Source organism: Lipotes vexillifer, unplaced genomic scaffold (genome assembly GCF_000442215.2).
Source record: "Lipotes vexillifer unplaced genomic scaffold, Lipotes_vexillifer_v1.1 scaffold1113, whole genome shotgun sequence".
Lineage (NCBI taxonomy): Eukaryota > Metazoa > Chordata > Mammalia > Artiodactyla > Lipotidae > Lipotes > Lipotes vexillifer.
In genome coordinates, this window is record NW_006777938.1 from 31,205 (window position 1) to 55,222 (window position 24,018).

Genomic DNA, 24,018 nt, shown 5'->3' on the forward strand with positions numbered 1-24,018 from the left:
GAATCTTTACCTTTTATTTTTCATACTCGCATCTATAATCTACTTGGGAATTTTTCATATGGATGTCCAGATGTCCAAGCATCCTTAATTAAAAAGTCCATCCTTTTCCCATTGCTTTGAAATACCACATCTGTCATACACCATGTGTCCATACATGTGTGGGTCTGTTTCTAGGCTCTCTTCTGCTCCACTGGTCTGTTTGTCTATCTTTCTGGCAATACCACATTGTATTAAATACTAGAACTTTAAGTTACTATTCTTTTTTAGGAAAGTCTCAGCTATTCATGGCTCTTTGTATTTCTCTATAAATATTAGAACCAGCTGATACATTTCCATGGTACACCTGCTGTGATCTTTATTGGGATTACTTTGACTCTATAGATGAATTTGGGAGACTGTCTTTACAATATTGAGTCCTCTAGCCCTTGAACATGGTATTTCTTTCTGTATATCTAGGTCCTTAAGAATGTCCTTCAAAATTTTGATATTTTTCAGGGTATTATTCTTACACATCTTTATTTTAGAGTTGTTCTAAGGTCTTCAGTCATTTTTATGCTATTGTAAGTGATGTCTGTGTCTTTAATTTCAGTTTCTTACTATTCGTTGCTGGTATATAGAAATGCAGTTGATTTTGACACATTTCTTTTGGTATCCAGCAACCTTGTTAAAATCATTAATTCTAATTATTTGTAGATTATTTTATGTTTTCTGTGTACGCATCATCATCTGCAAATAATAACAGTTTAGTTTCTTTCTTTATGATCCTTATATCCTTTATTTACTTTTCTTGTCTTACTCTGCTGGCTAGGACATCCGGTACAATGATGAATAGAAGTGGTGATAGCGGGGCATCCTAGTCTTGGTGCTGATCTCAAAATGAAAGCTTTCGACGTGTCACCATTAGGTATGATGTTTTCTGTAGGTTTTTGGTAGGTATTTTTTTTTTTTTTTTTTTATCATTCAAGGAGCTAAGTTTCTATTCCCAGTTTCCTAAGAGGATGTTTTTAAAAAAATTATAAGTGGGGGTTGAGTATTCTCCAAAATTTTTGTGCAGTTGAGATGATATTTTTTTTCATTATGTTAAACTGGATAATTACATTGGTTTAACATTAAAAAATCAATCAACTTTGCACCTAGGGTGACCAACTGTCCTGATTTGCCCAAGAGTATTCTAGTTTTATCACTGAATGTTCTGCATTCTAGAAACCCCACCAGGACAGTTGTTTGCCCTGCTTGCCTTCCTTATTGCATCTGTATTCATTAATGAGATTGTTCTTTAATTTTTTTTTAAACTGATCTTGTCCAATTTTGTTATAAAGATAGCTTTATCAAATGAGTTGGGGAATGTACCCTCTTTTTCTATTTTCTGGAAGAATCTGTATAATCTAGGATGGATTTCTTTGCTGAATGTTTAAGGATTTTGCTGGAGAAGCTATCTGGACCTGTTGTTTGCAGAAGCTTTTAAAGTATTGATTCAGTTACTGCTTATTCAGATTTTTGTTTTAGGTACCATTTTTGACATGTTATACTTTTTCTAAGCATTGTCTGTTTCATCTAAATTTTCAAATTTATTGCTGTTAGCTTGGTCTTAATACTAACTTTTTAATGTCCCCAGAGTTTTTCATTCCTGACTCTGCTTATTGGTGCTGTGCATTTCTCTCTTTTTTCTTGATCAGTTCTTGCCAGGAATGTAACAATTTTGAGTTTTATCTAGGAACCACCTTTCAGTTTTATATTCTCTATTTTGTTTTCCATTTTATTAATACCCTCTTTATAATTACAGTTTCCATCCTTCTACTTTCTTTGGTTTTATTTTGTTGTTTCTTTTCTAATTTGTTAATTTGGATATACGTATTAGTAGGCAGACTTTTTTCTAATATAGGCATTTGAGGCCACAATTTTTCTTTTAGTTGAATCTAATAATTATGGTATGGCATTTTGTTTGTTATTCCTTAGTTCAAAATAGTTTCTAATTTTCATTATAGTTTTTCGTAGGCATGTGGGTTATTTAGAGATAAACTTATTACTTGGATGTGGGGATTTTCTTTTTTTTTTTAATTCTTGATTTCTGTTATAATTGCATTGTTATCAGAAAATAATTAGTGTTTTTCCTAATGATATTTGCATTATCACCCGTTAGTTCATTAAATTTTGAAATATTTGTGCTTGAAAAGAATGTGTTTCCTGCAATTGCATGGTGTGGTGTAAAGTTTGTTAAATATATGGTGAGAATTTTTTGCATCCTTACTGAGTCTTTGGTTCCTTGTTATATCACTTACTTATTTGAGGTGAGTTTCTTATAGACAGCAGAGGTTTTTCATTCACTTTGCCTGACTCAGCAGTCTTAGAATTTTGTATTTAGGCCATTTACATTTAATGTAAATTTAGAGTTTAAGCCTGCCATTTTATTATTTGTTTTATGTTTCTTTTCCCCTTTGATTTTTTGTTCTTATGTTTTTTCTTTGTTACTTGAATGTATTTGTATACTTTTAAAGACCTTGTTTTTTAGAGCAGTTTTAAGTTCACAGAATTGAAAGGAAGCTACAGAGATTTTCCATACTTGCTATAGTAATATGCATTTAAGTTTCCTCCATGTCTTTTCATGGATTGAAAGCTCATTTCTTCTTAGCATTGAATATTATTCTGTTGTCTGGCTGTATCACTATTTATCCATTCATTTTCTGAAGGACATCTTGGTTGTTTCAAGTGTTGGTATTATGAATATAGCTGCTATCAGTGTGCTTTTTGGGAGTCTTAAGTTTTCAACTCCTTTGGGTAAATACCAACGAGTGTAATACTGGATCATATGATAAGGGTATGTTTAATTTTTTAAGAAACTGCCAAACTGTCTTCCAGAGTGGCTGTACAATTTTTCATTCCTACCAAGAATAAATGAGAGTTCTTGTTGCTACACATGTTCATCAGCTTTTGGTGTTGCCAGTGTTCTGGGTGTTGGATGATCTGATCGGTGTACAGTGCTTTCTTTTTTTTGAATTTTTTTTTTTTAGTGCTTTCTTGTTTTTATATCCATATATTAATTTTGCTACTCTCTTTTTAACCCAACTTTTTTTCTGAAAGTATATCAGTATTCTTTTGTTCAGTTTTGAATATGTCAGATAATTGAAGAAGTCTTGGCAGCTATAATGTATTCTAATTATATTAGCTCTAAAAAACAAAATACTGAATTTAATACTTAAGCATATTTTTATCAAATCATAGTGGTGGTCAAATAAATGAGTGCCGATGATACCTACCTGCACCAAAGCTAATGTCAATAAAAGGGGGTTCTATTTTTGAATTCTTTTATGTTTTAGTTTTAACGGTTTCTGAGACTTCTTTCCTTCGCTTTTTAAATTTAAATTGTTTTAAAACTTTCTTTGGGTTTTGGTACAGTACGCTGTGTTAAGAGAGTGCTTGCTGTTGATGGCTTAGGACTGTGTTCTCAAATAGCATTTCTCCATCTTATGTATTTATTATTATTATTTTTAGTAGCCCCCAAACTCATAATAGTGTTAAGGCAGATTTGATCCAGAGGTTTGTCTATTATCATTCCCAATTTGTGATTGATTTTCATTTAGATAATGACAGTTCAGCTTTATAAGGACTTCCTTCATATATCTCCAAAACATTCTTGGACTCTGATTCATGCTTTTATTCTAGATTCTGCCTCTCTGGCTTATGAAACATATTTGCAGAGTGAAGTTAGCCCAGTTTTCTTTCTGCTTTTTAAAATGGTTATCCTTTGTCTTTCTTCTGTTTCCTCATACTATAATGTCTTATATTGATGCCTGAAAGGAGAACACTTGTTTCCATTATTCATCACCACTCTCCATATTGCTGGCCACCAAATGTGTAGATCATTTCCCACACCAATTTTCCAGTTCTCTTTGGACACCAACTGAGTGTCCTACAGTTCAGTTCAATTCATTTCAATTCTATCTAACACTGTCTACCTGGAGTTAGCCCCCGATTCCACTGGTTAAGGATTCAGTCCCACAAGACTGAGCTGCCCCTTCAGATGAAAATTGCAAGTCCAGGAAGTTACATGTGCATCTGACCTACTGGCTATAAATTGGTAGTTCCCATGTCTGCCTCCTTGGGTTTGATAATTTGCTAGAATGGGTCACATAACTTAGGAAAATAGTTTACTTACTAGATTACCAGTTTATGGTGAAAGGATACAACTCAGGGGGCATGGAACTTCCATACCCCCTCCAGGTGTGCCATTCTCCAAGCATCTCCATGTGCTCACCAACCTACATGTTCACCAACCCAGAAGCCCTTTGAACCCCTTAAGTTAGTGTTTTTTATGGATGCTTCATTCCATGGACATGATTGATCGGCCATTGTTGATTCAACTCAGTCTCCAGCCCCTCTCTCTTTTCTGGATGTTAGAAGGTGGGGCTGAAAGTTCCAACCCTCTAATCACATGGCTGGTTCCCCTAACAACCAATCCCCATCTGGAGGCCCTACAGGAGGCTGTATTTCTTATTATAAATCAGAATAACACAATGTCTTAATAATTTAGAGCTTTAAACTTTCTCAGAATTTCATCTTGAAATGTAAACACCTCATTTAACGTGTGCTCTCTAAATAGTTTCCATTCACTGAAATTTAAGAAAAATTTGTTGTCTTCACACCTTTTCAGACTTTTTCACATAAGTAGGTTGCATCATTTTGTTTTATCAATACACTATACCTATGTATTTATTACAGCAGCCCTTGTACCTTGGTTGTTTTATTTTAAATTGAACCATATGAAATTGCTGCTTTTGGAAGTAAAAATTGTTTGAACATTGGTAGTTTTATGTAGTTCATCTAATATACGGCCTTCATATATAGTAATGGATGTATTATCCAGCAAAGCTTTGGGGCACTGGAAGGATGGGACATTATCTTCAGAGGGTTGGGCATTAGCATTTAGTATTTTGAGATTTCAGGTGATACTGGATTTTTTTCTTGGTGCTTCAGTTGCAGAAGTGGAATGAAAATTGTTAATTTGATCTTAAGTATGTATTATGTATCATACAAGTGATATTGTCTGGATGTTGATATTTTAGATGTTTACTTTCATCCTTCTCTTTAAATGTGTTTTGAAAACAATCATACTAAAGACCCCGTCAGCATTTGTTTAAATAAGGATTTCAGCAGTGGAGCATTTCAAGTTAATTAAAAGAAAAAAGTTAAGGGGTGACCATGGGATGTTTTGCTGAATTAGAGGTTAGGGTCAGCGGAGTCGAAAATGGCTATGGACCAAAAGGCAAAAGGATTTAGTGATGGTAGGAAATAACTGGGATATTTGTAGATGTCTTAGATTTGTTGACAGTGATTTGGCTGCTTGGATTGAGCCAGACCAGAGTGTTTTTTATGTTAGAGTGGAAGACTAATTATTGGGAATGGCCAATGAATGCAGTAGAAGTGGAAGTCCCCATCTAGTCTGGGGCATGAGAGAATTTATCACCTGACCAACTTTTATTTGAAAGAGTTCCAAGGCAGACTGTGTCCTTGAGGGAGAGCAAGGTTTCAGTTAAGGTAGGAGTATTGTGTGAAAAATTTTAGGGTGGAGTAAAGTTTATTAAAGTAGATGGAAGAGTTGAAAGAATTTGACAATGCTAATCACTTTTTTTTTAACCCCTTCCCCCTGTCCCAACCATGGTTTCTGTGATACTGTGCTATCTTTTCTCCTGGCTTTTGCCCTTGCCCTTATTGATGGTTGACATAGAGCTGCTCCTTCTTCCTTTGCCTATCTCTTAACTGTTGGTGTTCCCTACACCCAGTTTTTGTTCTCGTCTCTTCTGCCTAGACTGATTGACATTGGGTGATTTCATTCATTGTCATAAATTCAGATTTATTATTTCCCTTTCTCATAGCTTTTCGGTCTTTGTGTGTTTTATTATTTACTCTGTTTATTCTGTCTTTTCCCACTTTTTTTCCACCTGGCAAATTACTGTTAGTCCTTCGATGCTCAGCATTTCTTTTAATTTCAGATCCTATTTCAGTTATCCAGTTGCCTTTTCCCTCTCCCCAAGTTTTCCATCTAGGTTAGGGGCAGTCTGTGTACCTTTAATTCTTTGTACGTACCATCATCATAATGTTTTCTATGATATTTCAACTGTTGGTTTACTTTGTGCCATCTTCCCTAGACTGAGTTCCATGAGGGCAAGGGCTAGAGTTTTCTAAATCCTGTTTTTCACAGTGCTTAGCAAAATGCTTAGGATTGGCAAATATTTGAATTAATATGTTATCAATTGTGTATATATTGCCACAGAAGAAAAGGCGCTTAAAAATCTGTTTGTCTGCCATGTATTTGCTGAATAATCTTGGACAAGTCACTTAACCTTTCTGTGCTTCATTTTCCTGTGTAGTAGTTCCTATTTCACACCTGGCAATAAATATTATTACATAAGTATTCGTTATTGTTATTTTACATTTTAAAAATTGGCTCAATATATTTGGGTTAGATTAAGACAGCCACTTATACATAAAAGTGATAGAAATTTAAATTTGATAGTGTTTCTGAAAAGCAGTTTTGTTTTATGCAGTGAAGATTTGCTAACTATTTCTTTTGATCGAATAATTTCATTTTTAATAATCAATGAAATTTGAAATGCAGACTAATATGTTCCAGAATTACTTATGATAGTTTGCAAACAACTTAAATCTCTGATGATTAAATATATTGTTGAATGTGATGCAACAATTAAAATGTTTGCATTTTAATGGCGTGGAGAAAGGTTATGGTGCAGTAGGTAAGATATCAAAGATAAAAGATTATCTTAAATATGTTTTAAAAAATGCTTAAGAGGCTAATTTGTGATTGCTTTGGGGTGGTAGAATTTAATCTCTGAGACTTATTTTTATTTTTAAAATGGGGTTAACTGACATGCTGACAATTGCTGACAGTTAAATGAGGTAATTTGAAAATTCTTCGGATGTCTTCTGTTTTTATTAAGTCATATTGTCATTGTTGTTCATCTTTAATATTTTTATTATAAAGCCAATCCTTGTATTAAAGAAAATACTGTTTTCTTAAACATTAAATCTTTACATTTACTTTTTAACATAGGAACTTACAGCACTTTTTGTCTTCAGTATTTCACCCTGACAACCATTAGTGCACATTTTCCTAGAAATCATTTTGTAAACGTTAAGTTATTTTATGATTGTGGTGATGCTTGTGTGGTTTGGTTTAGGCTTTTTATTTCCTCCTCTCTAATCTACAGCAACTGGAGCAGATTCAGAAGGAGTTAAGTGTTTTGGAAGAGGATATCAAAAGAGTGGAAGTAAGATATCAAGAATTTCTCACATCTCTAGTAATTTTTCAATTTCATGAAGTTTTTGCTTTTCCTTTAAATTGCTGCATTAAATTTATGGGATTGGTCTCCATTGTATGGAAAGTCACAGTCATAATTTATGCAGTAATAGTTTATTAGGAGGCCTTTTCCTCTAGTTAATGATCAAAGTTAGAGTTTAATCCATTGTTTACTAGAAAGCTAATATTTGAATCAAGAGGAATGCTACTTAATGTTTGCAGAGAACATTTTTGAAGTAGAGACTGACATATCATGTTTTTCTGTACTTTGCAGAGTTGAACCTAATGATCCAGTTGCCATACTGTCATATTTATCTTAATATTTATCAGTAGGGTCTCACCTGGATTAATGATTAGCTAGTTCACTATTCACATAGTGTACTGTACATCTCATTCAGATTATTTACATTTGTCTTTTTCTGCATTCGGTAGCTTCATTAGTGATGAATATTTATTAAAGTGTTTCTGGTTCTTTAAGAATGTGCATCATAGAAAAGGCTTGTCTCTTAACTTTCAGATATCCTTGCTTTTGTACTCTGTGGAAAGGAAGCCTTGAGAAATTTGGGTGTTGAGACAAAAAGGGACTGATGAAACCTGGGATTGGAAAGGAATATGATATCATAACTCCTTTTGATTTATACATCTTCTCTTTGGAGTGTCTGTAACTCTAATAATTGTGCTTCCAGGAAATGAGCGGCTTATACTCTCCTGTCAGTGAGGATAGCACAGTGCCTCAATTTGAAGCTCCTTCTCCATCACACAGGTACAAATCTTGAAACTTGTAATTGCTTAGGATTTATGTTACAGAGTGCACATATGGTATTAATCCCTAGGAGCCTTTTCCATGTAATGTACAAAAACCCCTGAGAAATTACTTTGGTCATGATCTAGAAATGAGATTGAGATAGCCTGTTTCCTTAATGCTTTGAATTTTCATGCCAGGGACAGTTAGTGAGTAGAATATTATAATACTGTGAATTCACTGTTGGATTAAAAGTTTGGTGGATTTCTTAAGATAATGGCGGCTTTAAATACTTTGTGAGTTAAAATCAGATGACATTAGAAATCTACAACTGGAGAACATGAAATGGTAGGTGATATTAGGGGAGAATTAGATAAACTAATACCTTTAACTTTTCCACTGACCGGTTGAATTTTCTTGCAGATCTCGTTCCCCAGATTTAAAATGAGGCCATTAGATAGATCTGTTAGTTTAGATATCCCTGGTATTTTCTTTATAACTCCCCATTATTAATTTGTCTTCCCTTCTGTACCCTCTAGTAGAGCAGGAATTACATTTGTCTTGCTCGTGACTGTTTCCCTAGGTTTTTGAGTAGCAGTAGTGACTGGCCTCCTTCAGTAAGTTTTTGTGAAATACAGTGAATGTCTGTGGTCCCTATATAGCTCTAAAGTTCTATTTGAAATATCTACTACCTAAAATTTGAATTTGAACTTTTTTGTTGTGTTCAAAGCGAGAGCAGTTTTACATGTTTTTAACTTGCTAATCCATTTAGGATAGTGGTCTAATGTAAGCTTTTCAGACAGATAGTTTTAGGATAACACATGGATTATCAGGCAGTCCAATGACAGTACAAGAGATTACACTAACCTTCAGAGCCAGTGTCAGTTCAGGAAGGCTATTTTAGATCTAGTTTGGGACAATATGTGGGGAAGGGGCACAAGGGATATTCAGTTAAAGAACATTCCTGGGATGTTTGATATTTTTCATTAACCATTTTATGGAGAATCCGCGTGAGTACTAGGTGATTCTGGGGTCACTTTACCTGTGTAATTCAGCTTGTTTTTGTCCATATTTTATTTTCTTTAAAACACTTGGGAATGACTCAGCTGTGTGATATTATCTTTAAGCTTAAAATTCACTTCCTGATACACATGGAATCTTTGTCAGTGGAATATTTATTATGTGAGTGCATGCAGGCAAGTAATAGTTGTCATATCACAAAATCTTCTCTAATAAACTGATAGTTCTCATGGTCATATGACTCTTTGTCATAGCCTTTAACAGTAGTGTTTCTTTCTATCTGTGTGTCCAGGTCTTTGTTAATTTTATTGACGACTTTTAATAACTGGTTGACAATATAGTATTATATTCATTTAACTGGCTCTGTTTATTTAATGCCTCTAATATACTGGGCACTGTTCGAAGTGTTGAATCTAGCTGGCAAATTTCCTGCCTTTGTGGAGCTTACCTTTTGGGGGGTGTGTGTGTGTGGAGGTTGGGGCAGATGCTAAATAAGCAAAAATATAATATGGTAGTAGTACAAAATATGTAAGTAGTACCCTAGGAAGGAAATTAGATGTATTAGAGAGCTGATACATGAATGAAGTGAAGTGAAGAGATAATAAAAAGTCATGGGGGAGTTTTGAGTAGGATCTGTTTTAGATTTTAAAGTATTTACTGGGGTTCCCATGTAGAGGATAGAGATTCTGTGTCCCTCTCAACCCCCTGCCATTGGAAGCTAGGAGGAACATTAGGAACATTGCAAGAGCCCAGAAGAGAGGAAATGGTGGAATTTTATTGGATTTTATAGGCTTTTATTGGTGGAAGAGAAGGGAAGTGGTTGTATTATAAAGTAAAATAGCTGATCTCATAAAAGAGAGAGGATTTCATGATGTCTATGAAAACTTTGTTGAATCGCTAAAATTGTATGGAACACTATTGTCAAATGAGATTTGGGCAGAGGTGAGACTGGCTAACAGTTGAGGATGAGAAAATAGACAAACATGATATTTTCTTCAAAAGAGTGTTTTGATATTTTCTTGAAACAAGTAATTTGATTATCACTCAAGGTTTGAGAGAGCCACTTGGGAAAATGATGTGGCTTTAAATATTCTTGAGAAATGACCCTTAAGATTTGGATGTGAAATTAAACATGGGAAGAATGTTATGTTATACTGTCAATATTTAAGGTTTTTTATTTTTAAGAAATAGCATCTAGTTGAATTATAATTTTTCCCTCATAATTATTAGCTTCATTATTTAAATGCCAGACAGATTTTTTTTATTTCTGTTGATCATAAATTTAATTCATTTTTTAAAAGATGCATACATAAGTTTAAATTGTGAATTGCTTATTGAACTTTTCTGTGGTGTAGACCAGGGATATTTATAAATAAAATATATAGATAAGACATTTATATAAGACACTTTTGATTATATTTAACTACTCTATCAGGTATTTTTGAGACTTAATCTTTCATTTGTGTGTCTGTCATTTTTTAATTAATTAATTAATTAATTTATTTATTTATGGCTGCGTTGGGTCTTCCTTGCTGCTCGTGGGCTTTCTCTAGTTGTGGCGAGTGGGGGCTACTCTTCGTTGCAGTGTCTGGGCTTCTCACTGCAGTGGCTTCTCGTTGTTGAGGACAGGCTCTAGGCGTGTGGGCTTCTGTAGTTGTGGCACGTGGGCTCAGTAGTTGTGGCTCACGGGCTCTAGAGCTCAGGCTCGGTAGTTGTGGCGCATGGGCTTAGTTGCTCTGCTGCATGTGGGATCTTCCCGGACCAGGGATTGAACCCGTGTCCTCTGCATTAGCAGGCGGATTCTTAACCACTGCACCACCAGGGAAGTCCCTGTGTGTCTGTCATTTTTGACAAAGGTCCAGATGAATCAAAATGAAGGAAAAAGCAAGGGGTCATTTTATGGATGTTAGAAGTATTTAACTATTATAAAGAATATATATATATAAATAAATATATAATGGTGAGTTAGTACCTTGTGAATTTGTATATTTTATCATTTGAGTAAATAAACTAGTAAAATTCAAGGAATTTGATATTGTGTAATGGCTCTTGGACTAGGTTAAGAAATTCCTCTTTAACTCACCCACACAACTCTATGCAGTTATACTTACCCCCGTGACATGCCCCCTCCCCCAAGTCATTAAAAAAAAAATGTGTGTGATGGGGAGAGGGTGGGTGGTGGTTAGGGATGGCTCTTTGGTATAGTGGATGAAAATGGACCCATCTCTGTTATTGCATATTGGGTCTTTGGCTGGATTATGATCACTGACCAGAGCAGTGTTAATGGCTTCTTCTTCACATATTAATGCTTCAGTTTTTGGTACTTTTTGGCAATTATTATTGGTTTAACTGCTTTGTTTTACTTGGGAAGATAACTTTTTAAATTTTATTTTATTTATTTATTTATTTATTTCATTGTCTTTTATTTATTTATTTTTTCGCCACATTGCGTGGCTTGTGGGATCTTAGTTTCCCAGCCAGGGACTGAACCCTGGCCCTTGGCAGTGAAAGCATGGAGTCCTAACCACTGGACCACCAGGGAATTTCCTAAGATAACTGTTTTTAAAACGTAGGAATTGAAATGTTCTTACGGTCAGGTCTAACTCTAATCCTTACAGATTTGTCCCTAATTTATTATATATTTTAAACAAATCTTCTACATAAACCTAGAGAGTTTTTCATATAACATTTATTTCCCTTTATCGAGGAGGAGAATTATACAATATAGGAAATTCTCCATACACAGCCTGACACTATTTTCCATACAGTAAGTCTCCTACATACGAACGAGCTGCGTTCCTAGAGAGGATTCATAAGTCCAATTTGTTCGTAAGTCCAATGAAGTTAGCCTAGATACCCAACTAAGGCCATCGGCTATATAGTACTGTACTGTAATAGGTTTATAATACTTTTTACACAAATAATACATAAAAAACAAACACAAAAAAGAAAGAAAACATTTTTCATCTTATAGTACAGTACCTTGAAAAGTACAGTAGTCCAGTACAGCAGCTGGCACACAGGGGGTGGCATCGAGTGAACAGGCAAGAAGAGTTACTGACTGGAGGAGGGAGAGGAGGTGGGAGGTGGTGGAGCTGAAGGATCATCAGCAATAGGAGTCAGAGGGCAAGCTGCTCACTCCTGCGTTTGATGGCACAGGTTTTGGTTCCTTGCTGGATTCAATTCTATCTACTCTTGAAAAAACAATCCAGTGATATCTGGGTAGTAGCTCTTTTTTTCTTGTCATAGATGACACGGTAGCACTAGATTGCATTCTGAACGGTAGCTGCAACCTTTGTGTACCGTTCTACATTCAGGTCCTATGCCTCAAAAACTAACAGTGCCTCCTCAAAGAAAATCCCTTTGCCATTTCCTGTATCGTGAATCTCTTCGGTTCTTCAGTTACTTCTTCTTCCTCTTGTCTCTCTTGGTGATTCTTAGCGGTATCAGCTACATCACCACTGCTTTTACCATTGCTTCTGGACATCCTGGGCTTGAAATAAAGATACTGTACTACTGTACTCTATACAGTACTGTACAGTAAAGTACACAAAAGCACAGCCACTTATAGAGGAGGCATGCGTGTGACAGTGTACACCAGACACGTGAACTAACTTATGTGATTGGACATGTGAACACGTTTGCATCTTTGAAAGTTTGCAACTTGGAGGTTCGTATATAGGGGACTTGTATTTCCAAGGTTAGATGATTATGAACAGATCTTAAGAAATCTCTGCTACACTTGCATTTATTGTTGCGAGTACTGAGGATTACTTGCCTTAACTCTGACCCTATACCATGCAGAGGATTTGAATTTGATGCCATAGGCGATGGAGGATACTGAAGAATCTTATGGAATTTTCAACTTGAACAAACACAAAGAAACACAAACACAGAAAACAAATTTCCTTGGCAATAATGTAAAGGGTACTCTTCATACATCTGTAGTTTCTCATTAATTTGATAGGTAATAGAATTTCAGCAAGTAATGAAAAATTTTTTTCAAATAGTTCAATTTCCTTTATTTAGAATATTGGAAGAATTCTTCAGTCACTCAGCCAGTTTTTGGAGGTGTATCAGGAATGTATAAAGCACAGTTTTAGGCACTGGAGATACAGTTGTGAATATGGCAGACCCTAAAACTCTGCTCACATGGTTATGTAAAGGATGGAAAATAAGTTATGCTGTCAAATTAATTATTCTGCTTAAAATATGGTGTAAATAGACTTTTTGATTCCAGTAATTAAAATAATCAAAATGCATTTAACTTTAAAACTTTAGTAATTATGTTTGGTAAGTAGGTATTTCAGGATTTTTGAAAAACATCTTTGGGTTCTTGTTATAAACTGTAATTGTCACTGCTTGGTGAAGATACTACCAGTCCTTTCTAATTCTGAAATCTGAGGTGTGAATAGGACAGATTTCGATGTGCGTGAGTATCAACCAAACCTCTTGTTTGACATGCAGATTTTTGAACCCCACCCCCCAAATCTGATCATTAGGTCTGAGGTGAGTTCCTGAGATTCACATGTAGGCCTGGAGGATCATACTTTAAAAATATGTAAATACTGGTTTAGTGGGCAGTGAATATGTCTGTATTACTGACGTGTTTTAAAAATCTCTAAGTAAGATATATTTATTTTCTTTTTCATAAAAGAAAGCTCTGACATTCAACACTAAAGTTTTATAACTATCTTAAGTTTATTTCATTTTGGGGGAAGATAGGGTAAATTTTTCTATTTATTTTACTCTCTACTTTGTAAAGTTACATATCCTTCTGTAATGTCTTAAAAATGCCTCGAGTTATGTTCCTGGGCTTGAGAGAGCCAAAACAGTTAAAATTAAGTTTCTTGGAAGGAAGCAAATTATTGGTATTTACCAGCCATTCCCTGTTGATTCCATTCATATTACTGTGATTAGACCCTCTTGCTTATGGCCTTTTGCACTTTCAGGTTAGAGTCATGTAGGAAACTTTTCACCCCTTTGCTTATTATAGGTATACCTTGATTCTGGGAGGTCAGGGATGGGAGAGGCTGGGAAAACCAAAGCTATACATTGTAACCCTAGCTTAGATGTAAGAATAATTGAATGCAAGCATAAAATTTCATGTGCTGTCACCATTTTCTGTTTCTGCTGTTTACTGTCTCTCCTCTACCCAAGTTCTAGTATATTTTTCCCATTCAGATCCTCTACCTTTGAATCTCTTGTTGCTGTTTTTGGAATGCTTCCTCTACTTTGTTTCTAAAACCTTTTTCTGAGATGATTTCAGAGACCTGGGTTTTTGTAACAGTAAGATTTGTGGCAATTACATCATCTGATAATTAAAAATTTCTCCTCTGTGAATTATAACTAAACTGTAACTATTATAACTATTCCCACTCATTGATAAGTGGTTAGAATATAATGGAGTCAAATGCAGCACTTAGCCTAACAAACTTGGACTTTTATTAGCTTTGTTGGAGACAAATGAGTTTTGTCAGTCTTTTTCTTTTGAGCTTATTATTCTGTTTCTGAAATTCTACCAAGCAAATTATTTACTTCCAAAGGCAGTAAGCAGTAGATTCAGACCTGTTCCATCTTTCAGAAATTTTCCATCACATGTGCTTTTCACATCTGCCAGCAGTAAGTTTCTCCCTGAGGAAGGTCTTATAATGAAAACTTTAAAATGAATTGCCCTTTTGCTTTTCTTTTTAAACTTTAGTAATATTATGGAATTACAGACCTTTTAAAAGGCAGCATAATATGAGGTTCATACAGTCCTCCTATGTACTGTATATCTATAACCCTTTCTAACCATCTGCCTGCCATTAAAAGGGGACAAAGGGTGTTGGAGGAAGTTTTTCCTGGATATTTGAAATACTCTGATAACTTCTGTTCTTTGAAGAATAAATTGAATCTCTTTTCCTAAAGATCATAGATATGAACTCTGGAGCCCAATATTTTTATTATTGAACTACCCTTATGTTCCTGAAGTAAATCCAAAGCTTGTATGATATATAGGTTTTCATAACCTTTTTGGGAAACCTTTGGAGTCAGATGTGTTTCATTATGTAGTGTTATGTCTGTGCCCCCATACCCTTCCCTCCCCAATTTAGAAAGGTAACACAGTACATATGCCATATATTACATATACTGGAGGAGGAGTAAAACGCGGTTCCATATAATCAAGCACATTAATATTTCAGCATTGAAGCATGCATGTTAGCAGTCAGTGAGACAAACGGTATCAAAATCTGTTCAGGTCAGGTTTTCACTTCAAAAAGTTACAAAAAGTGTTTGATTTTCATAGTTTTGGGTTTTAGGAATTGAAGTTTTCTTTAATCTTTTGTTTGTTTAACATCTTTACTGGAGTATAATTGCTTTAAAATGGTGTGTTAGTTTCTGCTTTATAACAAAGTGAATCAGTTATACATATACATATATCAACATATCTCTTCCCTCTTGCATCTCCCTCCCTCCCACCCTCCCTATCCAACCCCTCCAGGTGGTCACAAAGCACCGAGGTGATCTCCCTGTGCTATGCGGCTGCTTCCCACTAGCTATCCATTTTACATTTGGTAGTGTATATGTGTCCATGCCACTCTCTCACTTTGTCCCAGCTTACCCTTCCCCCTCCCCGTGTCCTCAAGTCCATTCTCTAGTAGGTCTGCGTCTTTTTCCCACCTTGCCCCTAGGTTCTTCATGACCTTTTTTTTTTTTTTTCTGGATTCCATATATATGTGTTAGTATACGGTATTTGTTTTTCTCTTTGTGACTTACTTCACTCTGTATGACAGATTCTAGGTCCATCCACCTCACTACAAATAACTCAATCTCGTTTCTTTTTATGGTGGAGTAATATTCCATTGTATCTATGTGCCACATCTTCTTTATCCATTCATCTGTCAGTGGACACTTAGGTTGCTTCCATGTCCTGGCTATTGTAAATAGAGCTGCAGTGAACATTGTGGTATATGATTCTTTTTGAGTTATGGTTTTCTCAGGGTATATGCCCAGTAGTAGAATTGCTGGGTCGTTTGGTAGTTCTATTTTTAGTTTTTTAAGGAACCTCCATATTGTTCTCTATAGTGGCTGTATCAATTTACATTCCCGCCAACAGTGCAAGAGGGCTCCTTTTGCTCCACACACTCTCCAGCATTTATTGTTCGTAGATTTTTTTGATGGTGGCCATTCTGACCAGTGTGAGATGATATCTCATTGTAGTTTTGATTTGCATTTCTCTAATGATTAATGATGTTGAGCATTCTTTTATGTGTTTGTTGGCAATCTGTATATCTTTTCTGGAGAAACATCTGTTTACATCTTCTGCCCATTTGTGGATTAGGTTGTTTGCTTTTTTGATATTGAGCTGCATGAGCTGCTTGTAAACTTTGGAGATTAATCCTTTGTCAGTTGCTTCATTTGCAAATACTTTCTCCCATTCTGAGGGTTGTCTTTTCATCTTGTTTATGGTTTCCTTTGCTGTGCAAAAGCTTTTAAGTTTCATTAGGTCCCATTTGTTTATTTTTGTTTTTATTTCCATTACTCTAGGAGGTGGATCAAAAAATATCTTGCTGTGATTTATGTCAAAGAGTGTTCTTCCTATGTTTTCCTCTGAGAGTTTGATAGTGTCTGGCCTTACATTTAGGTCTCAATCCATTTTGAGTTTATTTTTGTGTATGGTGTTAGGGAGTGTTCTAATTTCATTCTTTTACATGTAGCTGTCCAGTTTTCCCAGCACCACTTATTGAAGAGGCTGTCTTTTCTCCATTGTATATTCTTTCCTCCTTTATCAAAATTAAGGTGACCATATGTGCATGGGTTTATCTCTGGGCTTTCTATCCTGTTCCATTGATCTATCTTTCTGTTTTTGTGCCAGTACCATACAGTACCAGTACTGTAGCTTTGAAGTATAATCTGAAGTCCAGGAGCCTGATTCCTCCAGCTTCATTTTTCTTTCTCAAGATTGCTTTGGCTATTTGGAGTCTTTTGTGTTTCCATACAAATTGTGAAAGTTTTTGTTCTAGTTCTGTGAAAAATGCGAGTGGTAGTTTGATAGGGATTGCACTGAATCTGTAGATTGCTTTGGGTAGTATAGTCATTTTCACAATGTTGATTCTTCCAATCCAAGAACATGGTAATCTCTCCATCTGTTTGTATCATCTTTAATTTCTTTCATCAGTGTCTTATAATTCTCTGCATACAGGTCTTTTGTCTCCTTAGGTAGGTTTATTCCTAGGTATTTTATTCTTTTTGTTGCAGTGGTAAATGGGAGTGTTTTCTTGATTTCACTTTCAGATTTTTCATCAGTGTATAAGAACGCAAGACATTTCTGTGCATTAATTATTTTATCCTACTACTTTACCAGATTCATTGATTAGCTCTATTAGTTTTCTAGTAACATCTTTAGGATTCTCTATGTATAGTGTCATGTCATCTGCAAACAGTGACAGCTTTACTTCTTCTTTTCCAATTTGGATTCCTTTTATTTCTTTTTGTTCTCTTATTGCTGTGGCTAAAACTTCCAAAACTATGTTGAATAAGAGTGGTGCGAGTGGGCAGCCTTGTCTTGTTCCTGGTCTTAGTGGTAATGGTTTCAGTTTTTCACCATTGAGGACGATGTTGGCTGTGGGTCTGTCATACATGACCTTTATTATGTTGAGGTAAGTTCCCTCTATGCCTACTTTCTGGAGGGTTTTTATCATAAATGGGTGTTGAATTTTGTTGAAAGCTTTCTCTGCATCTATTGAGATGATCATATGGTTTTATGTAAGTTTTTTGAGCCCAATATTTATATATATATTTTTAATTTTATTATTTATTATTATTTTAAAAAATATTTATTTAGTTATTTAGTTGTCTGCTTCGGATCTCAGTTGCAGGATCTTCGTTAGGGCATGCGGGATTTTAAGTTGTGACATGCAGGCTCTTAGTTGTGGCATTCGGGATCTAGTTCCCTGACCAGGGATCAAACCTGGGTCTCCTGCATTGGGAGCGTGGAGTCTTAACCCCTGGACCCCCAGGGAAGTCCCAAGCCCAGTATTTTTAAAAACCAAACTCTATATTGCTGAAAAGGCCATTGAAATCACCGATGTTTATTTGTATAAAATCTGTTGTGTAAAATTTGTTGTACTATCTTGTTGAAATTCGTACAAATACCACAAGATGAGTAGTAGTACTGTCTATTCTAATGAGTCCGAGACACTGTAGAAGAAAAGATTTCATGTTAATTTTCAAATGAATTTTGCATCAAAATCAGGAATTATTACTGTCCTAGAGAACTACATTTGCAAAAGTTGTAACTGTCAGAGTAACATACCTATGTGTATTAGGTGCTGTTTTGTAATTTACATGTATTAGTTATCTCATATAGCCCTCAGAATAAATGCTCTGTGTCCTTTTCATTTTACAAATGAGGTAGTTGAGTCATAGAGATGAAGCAATTTGCCCAGCATCACATAGTTAGTAGCATAATCAGTATTCTGAAGCAGACATCCTTACTCTGGAGCCTGTAAAACCTTGGGAGGTAAAACGGTTTTCGAGATCAACAAGTAAATAATAAAACATCAGAAAAAGATCAATAGAAACTTATAGTTCAAAAATGGCAGGGCAGTGATTCTTCCAGAAGAGAAAACATATGTCACTTTGGCAGTCTTACATAAGGATTCTGGAATTATACTGCCTAGGTTCAAATTTCAATTCCACACCTTATTAGCAGTTTGACCTTAGGCAAGTTTATTATTAACTTCTGTACACCTCAGTTTTCTCATTATTAAAATGCGGATGATAATACCTGTCTTGACTGATAAAACATGGTAATACGTTTAAAGAAATGAGAGAATAATACCTGACACATAATAAGCACTCAGTAGATGGTAACACTCAATAGATGAGTCATGTTGATTTTGTATGATTTGTTTGAATAGTTGTGTCAAATGTTAAAGGGTATGTGGAATTAGAAAGGAAAAATCAAAACTGAAGAGTGATTTCTGGTATCTCCTGAGGTGTCTGCAAAACTGGGGCCGCGAAAATTTTGGTTGTTTAGTAAGTGGCATTTACCATTAATGTGAAATTCAATGCTTCTATGTTAAGTAAGTGACAGAAAAGCATTATTTTGAGGAGAGCAAGTGATTTAGCTTTTATCTGTTTATAATAACGGGGATTACTGCCTTGGTAGAAAGGGAATAAAACAGTCACAAACTTTACTATTTAAAAAAAATTAAAATCATATTTGGTTTTAATTAGTCATTATTAAAATTTATAAATCAGATTATTTTCATGTTACATGTTTCTCACGTTGCTCAGTTTTGGGAAACTGGTTCAGTAATTTTATGTAGAATACTGGAAAGGAACGGGGTTTGGCAGTAGCCCTATATTGTTTATTGAATGTAGAGTTTATTTTGTTTTAAGTTTATACTAATGGAAAAACAAATCAGTGACAGTAGTTAGTCTAATTTCATGTGTGTACACAGATTTTTTGGGGGGGGTTCATTCAATTCCATTATTTATTTAAAAACCTCATAGTTTTATTTTCTTTATGTTCAGCCTTAAATACATTTTATTTTGCTCACATATTAAAATCCTCTATTAATTTTGTGCCTATTGATATTTGAATGTGAATTATCCTTTTTCAAGTAAAAGCCCAGTCTAAAACTAGTTACCTGCTGTTTTTACCAAGAAACAGTTTTCTTTTAGCTTCCTATTCATTTATAGATATAGCTTATATGTGAAATTGACTTAACAGTCTTTTTTAAATTATTTATTTAAACATTTTTTATTTCTTTTTTTTAATTGAAGGACAGTTGATTTGCAATGTTGTGTTAGTTTCAGGTGTACTGCAAAGTGATTCAGTTATTTATATATATATATATATATATATATATACACACACACACACACACACACACACGCACACATATATACACATAATACACACATACATATATATACAAATACATAAATACGTATATATACACACATAAATACTTATACATATATATTCTTTTTCAGATTCTTTTCCCTTATAGGTCATTACAAAATACTATAGTTCCCTGTGCTGTACAGTAGGTCCTTCTTGATTATCTATTTTATATATAGTGGTGTGTATCTGTTAATTCCAAACTCCTAATTTATCCCTCCCCCCCATTTCCCCTTTGGTACCATAAATTTGTTTTCTATGTCTGTGAGTCTGTTTCTGTTTTGTATATAAGTTCATTTGTAAAAGTCTATCTTTTAATTACAAAGTATATCTTTGCTTTTGGAAGCAAATAGTTTAACTGACAGTAAGTAGTTTTGTGACATCTACTTGCATAACTGTGAATTTCCCTTGTAACTTGGATTAACAGCTGTATAGTTTTCATATGTTTTTAGCTGAGCTCCTCGTTGTCACCAGCAAGAACATTAAGAATTTTTTTATCATCTTATTTTCCCCATCATGAATAAAGTGTATTATTCCTAACTCAGTTTTAGTTACTATCTTGAAATTTTCTTCTTGCCCTTGCCATTTTTTGGTGGCTTTATTTGTATAACTTATTTGAAATAATTTGAAGTTATTTATTTGACATTTATTTGAAATAATTGATGACTCTCATATTTATAGGCTGCCATTTTTTTCACTTTTCTCCTTAAATTATGTCTATGAAGTGGGTTGGGCTAATCCAGGATTTCCTCACTCTTCAGTTGTAGAGTATGATGTGCCTAGGGAGCATAGCATGGTGGTTCAGTGTAGACTCTAGAACCTGACTCCATGGCTTTGAATCCTAACTCTGCTATTGGCTAACTTTGTTAACTTGGGCCAAATGTATAATCTGTCAGTGGCTGAGTTTCCTCACTTGAGAAATGGGAATAATAGTGTCTACCTGAGTTATGAAGTTTCAATTACTTAGCTCAGTGCCTACAGCATGGTAAGTAAATGCTCAATAAATGATAGCTGTTAATAGTGCTGTTGTCATTACCATCTGTGGATTGTGGCTAACTCAGAGATAAGCAGTAGAATAGCACCAGAATCAAGAGAACCCAGCCCAGAAAGTGCTTTCTAATGTTCTCTTCTAATCATGTTACTTTATACACACATAGAAACACACACACACACACACACACATACACACACACATTTTAAAAAGTAGAATTAAAGGGATTTATTTTTTCAGATTGCTTCTGTTGCAGTTGTATATGCATTAATAAATTTCCTTAGTGAATAAGATTAAGATCTGAAATAAAATAAATTTCAAACTCTGCAGTTATTATTAATAAAATACTGTTTAAAACCTGTAATTTCGGGCTTCCCTGGTGGCGCAGTGCTTGAGAGTCCGCCTGCTGATGCAGGAGACGCGGGTTCGTGCCCCGTTTCGGGAAGATCCCACATGCCGCGGAGCGGCTGGGCCCGTGAGCCATGGCCACTGAGCCTGCGCGTCCGGAGCCTGTGCTCCGCAAATGGGAGAGGCCACAACAGTGAGAGGCCCGCATAACGCAAGGAAAAAAAAAAAAAAACCTGTAATTTCAATACCTTCAACAATCTGATGAGTACTGTTTTTAAACATGTATTTGAAATGTAATTTATCTCACTATATACATTGATATATCAATATCATTGTTCCAGCCTGCAGTCAAAAAGTCTGAATTACAACACCATAAAATAATTATATCTAGAAATAGTTCTGTTCTATCAACCTCTAAATGTGCAGCTTCATAATTTTATTAATGTTTATACAGATAATAGGGAATTAGGTTTCATTAGTGGAAGGAACACAGATTTTTTTTTTAACATCTTTATTGGAGTATAATTGCTTTACAATGTTGTGTTAGTTTCTGCTGTATAACAAAGTGAATCAGCCATATGCATACATATATCTCCATATCCCCTCCCTCTTGCGTCTCCCTCCCACCCACCCTATCCCACCCCTCTAGGTGGTCACAAAGCACCCAGCTCATCTCCCTGTGCTATGCAGCTGTTTCCCACTAGCTAGCTATGTTACATTTGGTGGTGTATATATGTCAATGCTACTCTCTCACTTCGACCCAGCTTACCCTTCTCTCTCCCCATGTCCTCAAGTCCATTCTCTACGTTTGCATCTTTTTTTTTTTTTGCAGTATGGGGGCCTCTTACTGCCGTGGCCTCTCCCGCTGCGGAGCACAGGCTCTGGACGCGCAGGCCCAGCGGCCATGGCTCACGGGCCCAGCCGCTCCGCGGCACGTGGTATCCTCCTGGACCGGGGCACGAACCCGCGTCCCCCGCATTGGCAGGCGGACTCCCAACCACTGCGCCACCAGGGAAGCCCAACGTTTGCATCTTTATTCCTGTCCTGCCCCTAGGTTCATTAGAACCATTTTTTTTTTAGATTCCATATATATGTGTTAGCATATGGTATTTGTTTTTCTCTTTCTGACTTCATTCTGTATGACAGAATGGTCCATCCACCTCACTACAAATAACTCAATTTCATTTCTTGAGTAATATTGTATATATTGCCACATCTTTGCCACATTGCCACATCTATTGCCACATTGTATATATGTGCCACATCTTTATCCATTCATCTGTCGATGGACACTTAGGTTGCTTCCATGTCCTGACTATTGTAAATAATGCTGCAGTGAACATTGTGGTACATGTCTCTTTTTGAATTATGGTTTTCTTGGGGTATATGCCCAGTAGTGGGATTGCTGGGTCTTATGGTAGTTCTATTTTTAGTTTTTTAAGAAACCTCCATACTGTTCTCCATAGTGACTGTATCAATTTACATTTCGACCAACAGTGCAAGAGGGTTCCCTTTTCTCCACATCCTCTCCAGCCTTTATTGTTTCTAGATTTTTGGATGATGGCCATTCTGACCCAGGAACACAGAGTTTTGAATGTGTGGCATTTCTTCATTTTTAGCCCTGTTAGTCCCTGGTTAGAGTATACTGAAAATAGCATGTGATCCTGTCATATCAGTTCATGACTCTGTGCAAGGAAAGTGAGCATTGGTTATATTTCATCAAAAGAAATTCATTACAAGATTGGGTTAATTCTTTAATTTGTAGTATAAGTGCTTTGAAGGGTCTTTCTTACATAAGTCTTACTATAGGAACGGTTAAGATCACTGAATATCTATTATTATGTATTGCTTTATAAAAAAAGACTACTGTGAAGACAGTTGCATCTCATTTATTATATTTTTGAAAGCATAAGGTTGTATGTTATTGACGAATTTTATTCATAGAGGGTAAAATTTATTGAACATCTACCGTTTTTTGGCATCATACTGAGAAATTAACCCACTTAATTAAATCTTATACCTCTCTGAAGTATCTTACTCATTTAGCAGATGGAGAAGCTAGAGGCCAAATAAGATCAATAACTTGCCCAGAGTCATTTAGCTGCTAACAGGTGAAATTCAAACCCACTCTGTACTCTTAAGAGTGCCTCTCATATTATAAACTTTGTGATTATTTGAGTACTAAAGTGAATAATGATTTGTATATTTATGTAAAGAGACACACTGAAATTAGTACACTTAATTGCTTAAATTTCATTAGAGTAGACAAAAATATAAATATTTCTATAGTAGAAATAGGGAAGAATTTTTAAAAATGTAAAAAACTGTTGATCTATCATGGTTGATGCAGAAGTTATCGTTTTCAGGTGTTAATAGTCTTCATAAGCTAATTTATTTAAAGAAGGGAGGGAGGTAAGAGTGACGTGATAAGATAGATATGGTAAGATGGAACTCTTAGGAAGAAAAGCTAGTCGGGACTTCTAGAGGTTTTTCTAGGGTTAGGTAGGAAAATGCACAGAGAATATAATCAAATAGAAAGAACCAATGGAGAAAATAGATTATGTTCCACTAGGGCAGAAGTAATTAGAATATAGATTTTGGGTTATGAAAGAAAGATTAATTGGTATTTTACCATTTCTTCCATTCCTTTGATAGTTTTCTTTCACGTGAGGTGATTATCATAACATTTTGGAGCTTGAAGGGACTCT

At 35.2% G+C, this 24,018-nt stretch overlaps 1 protein-coding gene across 4 annotated transcripts in view; it reads left to right on the top strand.

The window, feature by feature from the left end:
* The window catches only part of COP1 (COP1 E3 ubiquitin ligase), a 229,072-nt gene that overhangs the window by 30,482 nt on the left and 174,572 nt on the right, over positions 1–24,018 (top strand). For 2 of the 4 annotated variants that reach the window (XM_007451361.1, XM_007451362.1), the window contains 2 exons: positions 7,224–7,283; positions 7,999–8,075. In XM_007451361.1, coding sequence (XP_007451423.1) covers positions 7,224–7,283; positions 7,999–8,075 — 137 coding nt within the window. The remainder of the gene's footprint in view (positions 1–7,223; positions 7,284–7,998; positions 8,076–24,018) is intronic. The other 2 variants (XM_007451363.1, XM_007451364.1) reach the window with 1 other exon arrangement.